The 12,728-nt window shown below is 42.9% G+C and overlaps 1 protein-coding gene across 3 annotated transcripts in view; it reads left to right on the top strand.

The window, feature by feature from the left end:
• The window catches only part of robo3 (roundabout, axon guidance receptor, homolog 3 (Drosophila)), a 239,845-nt gene that overhangs the window by 217,819 nt on the left and 9,298 nt on the right, over positions 1-12,728 (top strand). For 2 of the 3 annotated variants that reach the window (XM_061740241.1, XM_061740243.1), the window contains exons 17-25: positions 1,222-1,467; positions 3,501-3,540; positions 3,683-3,822; positions 3,903-4,178; positions 5,574-5,721; positions 6,179-6,394; positions 8,886-9,091; positions 10,202-10,309; positions 12,443-12,610. In XM_061740241.1, the coding sequence (XP_061596225.1) occupies positions 1,222-1,467; positions 3,501-3,540; positions 3,683-3,822; positions 3,903-4,178; positions 5,574-5,721; positions 6,179-6,394; positions 8,886-9,091; positions 10,202-10,309; positions 12,443-12,610 (1,548 nt within the window). The remainder of the gene's footprint in view (positions 1-1,221; positions 1,468-3,500; positions 3,541-3,682; positions 3,823-3,902; positions 4,179-5,573; positions 5,722-6,178; positions 6,395-8,885; positions 9,092-10,201; positions 10,310-12,442; positions 12,611-12,728) is intronic. The other variant, XM_061740242.1, reaches the window with a different exon arrangement.

Raw genomic sequence — 12,728 nt, 5'->3', positions numbered from 1 at the left:
AAAATACGGTATTTTAATACTTGCTGCTGCTGTCTGGGATCATTTCCTGTCACATGATCCAGTTTCAGCCCAGCTTTATCTGTCAGACAGACTGTCGGTGTCCAGGTCCAGACCATCATCCCTCCACCACCGTGCTTGACAGTGGGTCAGAGGTGGTTCTGCTGAAATTACCTGTTTGTTTTTTTCCAAACATGTTTCTGGACATTAAGACCAAACATCTTCACGTTGGTCTCACCTGTCCAGAGGACATTGTTCCAGAAGTCTGCCGGTTTCTTCAGATGCAGTTTTGTAAACCTCAGTCCTGCTTCCATGTTTTTATCCTGGAAACAGTTCCAAACAAACCGAGTCTGCTGACATGGACTTGAACATCTAACATGTTCAGTCAGGTCTCAGAGGTGAAGCTTTCAAGTTCTTCGTCTATTTCTCTTGAGTGTTGCAGAGTCTGGACTTAGCTGGGTCGTCCACTCCTCTAAAGACTGGCAACTTTAATGGTTTTTGCGACCACGTTTTGTTTTTTTTTCACTGTTGAACAGCAAACTTTTGTTGTTAAATAAGTAAGGGAATGGTTAAAAAATGTCTTAAGACTCACTATTATGGGCTCAAATTAAGTATTTTGTGTCTGTAAATAAACTTTGTACTTGTAGAAATATTTTGTGCGTGTGCAAAAAATATTTGTAATTGCAAAAAATATTTGTACTTGTAGAAATATTTTGTGCGTGTGAAAAAAATATTTGTACCTGCAAAAAATATTTGCACTTGCAAAAAAAATTTGTACTTGTAGATACAAAGCTACAAACTTTTTTTACAAAAGCTACAAACTTTACAAAGCTACAAACTTTTTTTATCTATCTACTTATTTTATTTTTTTTATATAGAAGTACAAATATGTTTTGCAAGTACAAATACTTTTTGCACATGCACAAAATATTTCTACAAGTACAAAGTTTATTTACAGATACAAAATACTTATGGCATTAATTTGAGCCCATACACTATGATCAGATTTATTTTTTTTTTTTCACAAAAAAAAACAAACAAACAATCATGGGGTTAAAAGAGGTCGGACAAACTTTTACGCAAACTTAAAACGTATTTCAGAGTTCTGCTCTGCCGGGGAAGCGTAGGACGATAATGTGGTAAAGAAAAGAGGTCAGTACGACGCGTCGTCCAGAAAAGTCAAATCTTATTTTTCTCATCTGCTGCCTGTTTTTCTTGCCGTAGAGCTGCCAGCTGATCAGCCCTCCGTCCCCGGCGGCAGCGGCGTTGGCACCGGTGACGGCAGCGAGGAGAGCAGCGTGAGTCTGGCCGAGCAGATCACCGACGTTGTGAAGCAGCCGGCGTTCATCGCGGGCATTGGCGGAGCCTGCTGGGTCATCCTCATGGGCTTCAGCGTCTGGATCTACTGCCGCAGAAAGAAGAGGAAGGAGCTGAGCCACTACACCGCCTCGTTCGCCTACACGCCAGCAGGTCAGCAAGAGCCATCAAAATGTGCAGTTGTACATTAATATTGTTGTGACTGACCCGAGGCTCTGTGTACTTTGTCAGAGATTATACTTTATGAAGACAAGAAATGACCCGTGGAAGTGGAGGCCAGATTGTTGCCCCAGGCAGTTTATAATCGAAGTGATTTCATTTAGTTTTTCTGTCTTTCTCAGTCAAATAGACCATTAAATAGTTCAGTTCTCTCACGGACTAAAATTGAGGTTGAGTGCTTGTTTAGTACTTTGAGACTCCTTACTGACCGTAACATCCTGTTGTGGTGGAGAGAGTCTGTTTTCTGCAGCAGTGTGTTTCAGAGCTCTGACACTCGACAGAAAGACGCTGTTATCGAAGCTGCACTTCTCAAACATATTGTACAACATATTTACGGCCATTTATTCCTATTTTGGACTGTTTTCTTGACATGAGGATATAAAAAGAGCATCAAGTCTTCACCAAGGCCTCAGATGATCCAAGTACATCCTCCCTTTAACAACGTGATGCATCGACACTGTCATTATTTAAGAATTAAGGAAATATGCAGAAGCTGTGTGTGGAATACTAAGTACCCCCTTACTGCTTCCATCAGATTTAAAGGTAGGGCAAGGGATTTCTTAAGCGGCTGCTCCCCTCCCCCACCCTTTGGTGCTCACCAAGAAAACAATAACTCGCCCAAGCCCCTGCCCCCCTCCACCACTGCATGTACACAAACACAGTCCCTCGCCCTGTCTGTGATTGTCTTTCTTATGGTTTATTGTGCAGTGTGGTCTCATGTGTGGGTTCATCTGGCCAAAGTCTCACCTGTTTCATTTGGTCCAAATGAAAGACGCATTTGATACAGAGACAAAGTCTTTGTTTTGAAGACGATGATACATTTTTTTAAAAAGGAAACAGCCCATCAGGCACATACACCTGATACCAACTGTCAAGCACGGTGCTGGAGGGATGGAGACTTGCAGACACCTTGCAGTCATTGAGCTGATCCTGAACTCCTCTGTCGACCAGAATATTCCAGGGACTAATGATGGACCAGCTGGGACATGAGAATGGAAGAGTTTTAAAAGAATGAAGGTTTTGGAAAGACCTGGTCCAAGTCTAGACCTGAACCTGATAGGACCTTCAGAGAGCTGTGTAGAAGTGAACATCACAAAATTTCAATGAACTGAAGTAGGGCTGGACGATATATCGAGATTTTAATATATATATCGATATATTTTTTTTTAATGATTTTGATATAGCTTATTTTGTGACAAATTGACTTGAATGTTTTATTTGAGATTTGCACAAATGTTTTGTTATTTGCACAACTGTCAACCTCAGTGGAAAAGTCTGCCTGTTACTGTCTACATTGTATTAATTGCACATTGTATTTTAATTTAATTGTCATGCAGGAAAGGGATATTTGTTTTATTTTATTCAATAAGCATTTTTATTCTATATATGCAGGCAGTTTATTTTTATTTCATTTGTTTTATACATTTTGATATTGTGCAGACCTCTGTTAATAAATGTACCTGTGTGACATTTGGCACGAGGCTTTGTATTAAAACTGACTGTTTTTTTAAGGGTTTGCCTCAGAAAAAAATGAAGCTAACAGAGATGCTATGCTATAATGCTTTGGGGGAAACCCCAATTAAGGCACAGAAAAAATATCGAGATATATATCGAGTATCGCCATTCAGCTAGAAAATATCGAGATATGACTTTTGGTCCATATCGCCCAGCCCTAAACTGAAGCAACGTTGAAAAGAAAAAAACGGTCCAGAAATCCTCCACGACCTTGAGACGCTGATGAAGTCAGACTGGAGACTTCAGGTTACTGGTAATAACCGTGGATCTACACTATTTTTAGTAGGGGGTACTTGTGTTTGACACACTTCTGCATTCTGGTTTCTTTTTCTGTGATGTACAGTCGCCCATCTGAGGTCCCATTGCTCTACCATTCTGACCTGATTAGGACCAGATGACCCCCCCCTCTCCCCTTCTAAATGTTTTTCTTCTTTCTCTTTGTGTTCCTGCAGTCGGTTTCCCTCACGGGGATGGATCGGGACTCAATGGAAGGTATCTGATGTTTATCTAGCGATTGTATTCTGTTGTGCTCTCATTCAAAATCACCTCCAGTCATCAGTACATGTAGAGCTCTCTCTGCTCAGCTCTGTTTCCAGAGCTGTTGCTTCCAGTTAATGTCAGAATGTCTCTGTAGGCCTGGAGTGCTGGGAGGAAGCATCGGCAACTACCCCTGGCTGGCAGACTCTTGGCCCACAACCAACTTAGTTCACAGCGGTAAAGAGGCCGTCAACTGCTGCACCACCAATCACGACACGGCTGAGAGATACTACAACGGTAGGAAAGAGTCTTTTCAACGTTGTCTTCATGTGCTTAAAGCAAGAAAGGAGTGCTAAACTCAGCCCCTGCATGTGTAGAAGCCGGCATCTCAAACTACCTGAATCAGACGGAGAAGTACAGCATGGGCGGCTCCACCGAGGGCCCCATCTACAGCACCATAGACGCCACCAGCGAGGACCTGCACGGCTTCGCCTACACCCAGAACACGACTCCGTACGCCACCACCTCCATCATGCCCTTCACCAACCAGACTCAGGCTCCAGCTCATACTGGCGACCAGCAGGACAACGGCCACTGGATCACACAGCCTGGACCCTCCGGGGCCCAGTACGCTCAGCCGGACCGCTGCAGTGGTGAGATAAGAGGACACTGAAGAGCAGTTACCTTATTAGGGCCCGAGCACTTACAGTGCGAAGGCCCTATTGTATCTCTAGGAAATATTATTTTTCTTCTGACGAAAGGAGGGCCTTTTTGCCCCCCTAAACGTGCCCAAAAAGTCACCAAATTTTGCACGCAAACCAGGCCTGGCAAAAAATGTGATATTTAATGGTTTGCATTAATGGGTGTGGCAAAATGGCTCAACAGCGCCCCCTAGAAAACTTTGCGCCTCAAGCCCCACAATACGGTTTGACGTACATGCACGGAAATCGGTACACACCTGTATCATGTCGTAACTTAAAGAAAAGTCTCTTGGCGCCATGGCCGAAACTGAACAGGAAGTCGGCCATTTTGAATTAATCGTGTCATTTTGGTGAAATTTATGCCATTCCTTCGGCAATTAAAACGGCCCGAACCGTAACGTGCACCCAGGTGTGTTATACATCAAAATGTGCGTCTCCATCTTGTGACTACGCGCATTACTTTTCTCTTTCAAAAGTGTTACTGTGGCGACGCTAGACGCCAAAAAGCGCACCCCCCTTCATCTGATTGGTCCATATTTGATAGTTCTCCAAAAGTCACCAAATTTTGCACGCAAGCCAGGCCTGGAGATCAATTTGATATTTCATGGTTTTCATTAATCGGCGTGGCAAAATGGCTCAACAGCGCCCCCTAGAATACTTTTCTCTTCCATAACTTTTGAATGGTTTGACATAAAGAGTCGTGGGTGGTGTCATCGGACTCGGTATTGAGTCCTTGACCATAATTGGTGAAAATTAGCCCCGCCCCTTCTTCTGATTGGTTCTCCCTATTTTCTGCTATAACTTTTGAATGGTTTGAGATAGGAAGTCGTGGGTGGTGTCATTTCTGATATGCTTATGGGGGACGGTGGCCGTGAATGCGAGGGCCCGTTCATCGCTGCTTGCAGCTTTAATTACTAATGTTCTGTCCTTATTTCTAACTTAAAACCCCTCCCTCTGTTTTGAACATTTCACATGGACTAAACTGGGCAAATACTGAGAGAGTAACTTGGTATCACTCATCAGGACCGCATTATTTGGAAGAACACAACATTTCATAAACATTTCTCCATAAGGGAACCAAATGGGACCTAAATCTTAATTTTGGTTTACGCAAACAAGGCTTGAGTTTTCCACATCGGTCAGGGGGCTTTGTTAAAACCATCTAGTCAGGGTCACGGCTTCGTCTCTACCCATCACCACTTGCAGCTTCTCTGTTTCATTTTTATCAACATTGTTCAGTGTTTGTTTTTCAAAAGAACTGAAGGGAAGATTTTCTCGTATTCATGTGGTGAGCCAGAGGAATGCTGGGATATGTCTCAGCTTTTCCCTTCATGCTTTACTTTGAAGGTAAGCCCAACCAGAAGGCGATGGGTAAGGCTGTGAAGACCCCGTCTCTGAGCTGGATGGAGGCCCTGCCCCCCCCTCCACCCGCCGGAGACTTGGAGCAGTGCGACGAGGACGAGCAGCCGCTGGAGCCTGATGACACGGACGTGGGGTGAGGAAGACTCCCTAGCTCTTAGACGCACAGATCCATACATCAGCCTTACACCGCTGGATCATCACTTAACCTCGGCTGCATCTCTGGCAGAAGCAGGACAAACTGAACTCAGCAGTAGCCGGGCGCCTCCGGCTTCACAACTCGATTATCTCGGCCTTGAACAATTGCTTTAGTCATTTAGCTCTTTTCCTCTCGAGCACTCGCTTTTAACATCCTCCAGGAAAATCTTTTATTCTTATCACTTTTCAAACAGCCGTGCCACCCAAGAGGAAGCTTAGCCTCCTGCAGTTTGGCCAGTGGCGGACTTGAGTCCGACCTCAAAGAACATCATCAATCTTTAAGTAGCCTGATACCTCACTGAATTTGAAGGAAGCTCTGAGCAAACAAGCTGTGTTTAGCCCACATGCATGAACAACACGTGTTGTTGAGGTGTAACACTCTCTGTTTGTTGCAGCTCGGAGGAGGAGTGGTGTCCGCCCCTCCCAGAGAGGACTTACCTCATGGAGGGCTGTGAGAATGGGCTTCCTCCTCCTCAGAGGAACGCCTGCTCCCCAGCCACCTCCTACAGCCACCAGTCCACTGCTACGCTCACCCCGTCCCCCCACGAGGAGCCCAGAGACCCCCATGACCTCCCCCACCTCAACCAACTGGAAGGCCAGCAACCGCCACGGTACGTGACCTGGATCAGGACTCCATGGCTGCGTACATGATTTAAGGAATGAATATCTTAAGTAGTGATGCACCGATTGTGCCGAAAATGGCAAAAAAAACACTTTCGGTGTTCGGTGGAATAAGTGGGAAAAAAAACGAACAATTAATAACGGCGTTGTAATATAAGGAAATAGACTGGCCGCTCCCGTAACTGTTGCGCACCACATAAATCGTTGGCCAACCAAAAACTAACCACATAAGAATTTAACTAACATTCACCAGCAGGGTAACCAAAACAACATAAATCAATCTATTACAGGTGCGTTTAGATGACGAAATCAAACGTGGAAGAGCGTGGAGTGAAGTGGTGCGGTGCAAACATGTCAGCAGTGTGGAATTATTTTAGAGTGGCAAAGAATAATACAAGAATGGCTGTTTGCAATGAATGTTCTGCTCAAATATCTAGAGGGGGCACATCTGCAAAGTCTTTCAGCACTACAAGTTGGATTTATCATTTGAAATGATAAAAAACCCTGAGCGCTTTAATGCATTTTTATTGTTTTAAGGCCTATGTTACAATGTTCAGCCTAACGTAAGCTCAAAGATGGCCAAAAAATGTATTTTGCTAATTTATTTATTTAAGTTATTGTTCTTTGCTGGTATAATGTCTGCTGGAATATTTAAGAAATGCTGGGAAATTAAAAAATGTTCAGTTTTTTTATGTTCAATAAATGTTTTCTACCTTGTAATTTTGTAAAAGATTTTTTTCTTTTAAAAGCATGCCTAAATCAAATTTATTTGATTTATGCAATGGTGAAAAAATTGGCAAAATAAATGAAAAACTGCAAAGAACCATGTTCGGTATTGTTCGGTATTCGGCCAAGTGTTTATTATTATTTTCGGTTTCGGTTTTGGCCACAAATTTTCATTTCGGTGCATCACTAATCTTAAGTGCTGCGTGGAGGAATGGAAATGCAAAGTGATAAAACCTTTACTGTCCAAATGAAGGGGGGTCTGAAATGTAAAAATTGATGTCTATCAATGAAATGAAAGGAACCTGATAAAACAAAAGCATTCAGTATCCTCAGTTTTGGCTATTTGGTTGGACCATGGCTACACGTTAGAGTATCCACATACACTCACCGGCCACTTTATTAGATACACCGTGCTAGTACCGGGTTGGACCCCTTTTTGCCTTCAGAACTGCCTTAATCCTTCGTGGCATAGATTCAACAAGGTACTGGAAACATTCCTCAGAGAGTTTGGTCCATATCAACATGATAGCATCACGCCGTTGCTGCAGATTTGTCGCCTGCACATCCATGATGCTAATCTCCCGTTCCACCACATCCCAAAGGTGCTCTATTGGATTGAGACTGTGGAGGCCTTTAGAGTAGTGAACTCATCGTCATGTTCAAGAAACCAGTCTGAGATGATTCATGGTTTATGACATGGCGCGTTATCCTGCTGGAAGTATCCATCAGAAGATGGTACACTGGTCATAAAGGGATGGACATGGTCAGCAACAAAACTCAGGTAGGCTGGGGCGTTGACACGATGCTCAGTTGGTACTAATGGTCCCAAAATGTGCCAGGAAAATATCCCCCACACCATTACACCACCACCACCAGCCTGAACCATTGATACAGGGCAGAGTGGATCCATGATTTCATGTTGTTGACGCCAAATTCTGACCCTACCATCCAAATGTTGCAACAGAAATCGAGACTCATCAGACCAGACAACGTTTTTCCAATCTTCTGTTGTTCAATTTTGGTGAGCCTGTTCAAATTGTAGCCTCAGTTTCCAGTTCTTACTTGACAGGAGTGGCACCCCGTGTTCGTCTTCTGCGGCTGTAATCCATACACCTCAAGGTTCCACGCGTTGTGCGTTCAGAGATGCTCTGCTGCATACGTCAGTTGTAACGAGTGGTTATTTGAGTTACTGTTGCCTTTCTATCAGCTGCAACCAGTCTGGCCATTCTATGACCTCTGGCATCAACAAGGCATTTGCGCCCACAGAACTGCCGCTCACTGGATATTTACTCTTTCTCTGACCATTCTCTGTAAACCCTAGAGATGGTTGTGGGTGAAAATCCCAGTAGATCAGCAGTTTCTGAAAAACTCAGACCAGCCCATCTGGCACCAACAACCATGCCGCGTTCAAAGTCACTTAAATCAACTTTTGTTCCCCATTCTGATGCTCGGTTTGAACTGCAGCAGATCGTCTTGACCATGTCTACATGCCTAAATGCGTTGAGTTGCTGCCATGCTGATTAGAAGTGTGCATTATCGAGCAGTTGGACAGGTGTTCCTAATAAAGTGGCCGGTGAGTGTAACTAACAATGAAACAGAAAACAATTGAAATCCCAACAGGAGAAGTCAGACACATTAATCTGTCAAACCCCTGAAAGATAAGACGCGTGCATTAAAGCCTATGTTCTCCTTTGACAGGCACGTCCCTCCCCAACAACTCAGCCACCAGTAACACTCTGCCCTTGTTTCCCACAGCAGAAGATTACCCTGCGGTCCAGTTCCAGTTCCCCAGGTGCCGAGCCCCCCGCTCACGCAGTCCAACCCCAACCTCTCGGGCCAGCAGCGCCACGGCTCATCGGAGGTTGGCACGCAGCAGTGCCAAAGTCACGCCCACCGCGGCCTCCACAGCCAGGGACCAGCTCGGAGCGAGGACGATGTCGGCGTCAGCGCCACCACGCCTGGTAAGGTCCCTGGTGTGCTCCGTCAGACCAGCCTTATTTACCCTCACAGGATCATAAACAGCATGCTGGGCTCTGTATAAACCACGGAGAGGCAACCCTGACCCTAAAGAGCCGCAGCCCTGCATGTTTTGATGTCTCCTTACATCAACACTAGGGGTGGGCAAAAATATCGATATGGCAATATATCGCGATACTTTTCCAGCCGATTCAATATCGATATTCAAAATTTGAATATTTTTTTTAATATTTTTTATCCCCGATTTTTTTTCCCATTATATCACCCAGTGCTCCTACCTAAGTGACAGTCCTGGGCATTGCCACTCTCTACCAACCCTGGGAGGGCCCTGCACTGAGCTCTTTATTTCATTTTATAATGTATTTTTTATATAACACAATTGCCTGTCCTTAAAAAATGAAAAATAATGGACAGAGGTTTATTTATTTATGGATTTATATCTATACTGACTGATCACTGTGCCTGTCCTTGGTTTTAGTACCCATCTTTCTTGTGTTTATTATCATTTGCCACATAATTAAAGCAACCTCATACTAAATTTAATGTTAATTTCATATGATGTAAATAATATGAAAAACATATACAAATATGTTGTAACTTTAGCTTGTATAGTTATAATAAAACATTGTTTTGACTCAGTTTGTCCCATAAATTGTCACTATAATCTGATGAACGTGCAACTCGGATTTTAAGATCCATCACTATCATCTGATGTACATATATACAACTTGGATTTTAAGATGTGTAATGCATTTTTACATTTTTCGGTGAACTATGTAGAATATAATAATCGGGATATCGCATAATCGGGATATCGCAATGTGTATCGTATCGTGGCCCAAGTATCGTGATGCGTATCGTATCGTGAGGTCCTTCCCAATACCCACCCCTAATCAACACTCCTGATTCTGATTTAACATCACAATCAGGTTGTTAGCGCCAGTCTGTTAACGACACAGCTACTTGTATCACTGCGTGATGATGCAGGGAAACATTTAAAACATGCTGGATAGGTGCTCAAGAGGACCAGGGTTGACGAACTCTGGTATAAACAATCTTTGTGCTCTGATTGTGTTTTTTTATTTATCATCCAGTGCACAGCCGCTCCTCCCCTGCAGAAACATGCACTCCTCCCAACCAAAAATCCCGGTCGAAGAAGAAGGTGTCCAAGAGTTCAGCATATAGGCGAGATATTCAAGGAGGTGAGTCAAATGCACCCTGGTTCAAAACAGTTGAGATGCTGTTTAAAGTGGCAATAAAAACAGAATTCAGTGCTTCACAATTCTCATAAACCAGCATTTTACATACAAAACAAACGATGCAGTTGGGACACTGTGTCACATATAAAACAGGATGTAACTATTTATAAACCTCACCACCATATTTCATTCCCAGTAGAACATGGATAGTATAACAGATGTTGAAAGTGAGACTAACAGCCGTCCATAAACATATGGAAGTGAGGGGATGAATGTTGTCCCAGGATTCTAGCTTCCCAACAGTCCTGGTTCTTCTTTCCTATATTTCTTCCATTCACAATGCTTCAAATGTTCTCAGTTATTGAAAGTTCAGCATCTGGACTCTACTACTATGAACTCATGCTTTTGTCATGAGTACAGAACGTAGTTTAGCATTGATGCTGAAAGATGGAAGAGCTTCTGCCTGGATGGCAGCAGATGTTTGTCTAAAACCTTTACAAACACTTCAGCATTAATGTTCCCTTTCCAGATGTTCCAGATGTCCTTTCAATAGACACTAATTCACCTCCATCACATCAGAGAGTTCTGATGACAAGTTGGATGGTTCATCTCCTCTTTAGTCTGGAGGACACGGCATCAAAAGAATGTCAATTTGAATTCATCTGATCACACAACAGTTTTCCAGTTCACTTCAATACATTTTTAAATGATGTTTGATCCAGAGAAGATCTTACCGTTTCTGGTTCACGTTCACATTTGGGTTCTTCTTTGACTGACAAAGCTTTAACCTGCATTTGTTGAGAGATGGTTGTGAATCCATGCAGTGATGTCTTGAATGCTGTTCTGCATTCACCGGAGATCTTCACTTGCCCCCGGCATTCAGAGAGTTCTGCAGATTCTAGCTGTGTGCAAATGATGATATTCAAAGTCTTCACATGGATGAATATTACACTGAAAGTTGTTTCACCATTTGTCAACATAGTTCTTCACAGACCAGTGCACCTCCATCCATCTTTTCTCCTGAGATGTTATATCTCTAAGATGAGATTTCTGTTTCCAGTCATGTCACTGAACTGCTGACAGTTGAGCTCATTAGTTGCAGATGTTCCTCCGGGTGCTTCTTTGTAGGTTTTTGCTCCCCGCCCTTTTTCAAGACGATCTGACCACCACTGCGCGTTTGTTCTGGTCTGGTTCCTCTCTCAGCGCGTCTACACTTGCTGCCCTCAAATTAAAAAGGAGCTTATATTTTTCATAAAAATGTTTCTTGTTAAGCATTTTGTATGTTTTCTATGTTCTATTCTGGAAATTAAACGCACTAATATTGACTGACTTTATTTAAAACGGCACAGATAATATACAAAGCAAAGAATAATTCACTCCCCTGCAACATACAAAAACTGTTTAAGGATAGGGAAGGGAACATAATCTCAAACAACCAACAGTTAAAACAACACTTAAAAGTATGTGTATTTCAGTTACAGGGGTTAAGTTGTGGAATAGCTTGCCAGATAATCTTAAACAAAGTAAAAACATCATACAGTTTAAAAATAGTTTAAAACAGACCATGATTAGTAAATACCAACAAGATTGAAGGATAAGACGCAAGAGAGAGAATTATGGATTTATGCAGGTAATAATTACTGATCTTTTTGTCCTTGTTTTAATCGGGACTATTTATTATTTATTTTTCCTTTTTCTTTTCTTACTGGTTCTTTGTTGTTACATATTTTTTTTTTTGTGTTTTGTGTTTGCTTCTTTTTTGGGTGGAAATGCTAGAAAGCATTTGTTATAGAAAGTGTAAATAATAATAATGTGAAGGTTAAAGGGTAATTTATAAGCTCAGAGCTTCAGCCTATTCCTTTTCAATCCAAATGATTACACGACATGTTATGAATGAGTGTACCATATTGAGCACATGATCGAAATAAATAAATAATATTGTGAATAAAATATAGGTTTGTGAGATTAACAAACATTTACTTCTGTTATAAGAGAAGAATTAGAGTTTTCTGTGATAGAATTACTGACATTTTCTCATTAGCAGGAAGTGTTTGTGTATTACAATGAGGATGTTTTTAGCGATGCGTCTCCCATCATTCCTCATGCATGGATTTGTCCTCTTCTCTGCCCGTGCAGACCTGCCCCCCCCTCCGGAGCCCCCTCCAGAGGAGGACCGGCTGCAGGGCCCCCCCGGCTGCGTGGAGCTGAACGGCGTGGCGGCCGGGGCTCCGTCGTCCCTGGAGAGGAGCGAGTACAGCAGCGTTGGACAGCAGCGGAAAGGCTCTGGACAGCGACACACTGACAGTACGGAGCAGCTTCTCCCAGATTGCATTTCACTCATGAAGTTGTTTAAAGTTTGGCAGAGTGAGGTTTGACAGCTTTGATCTGTCTAAAGTTAGACGCTTCAGATGGACTCAAAAAT

The sequence above is a fragment of the Cololabis saira genome, chromosome 14 (genome assembly GCF_033807715.1).
Source record: "Cololabis saira isolate AMF1-May2022 chromosome 14, fColSai1.1, whole genome shotgun sequence".
Classification (NCBI taxonomy): domain Eukaryota; kingdom Metazoa; phylum Chordata; class Actinopteri; order Beloniformes; family Belonidae; genus Cololabis; species Cololabis saira.
This window is presented reverse-complemented; position numbering and strand designations above follow the sequence as displayed.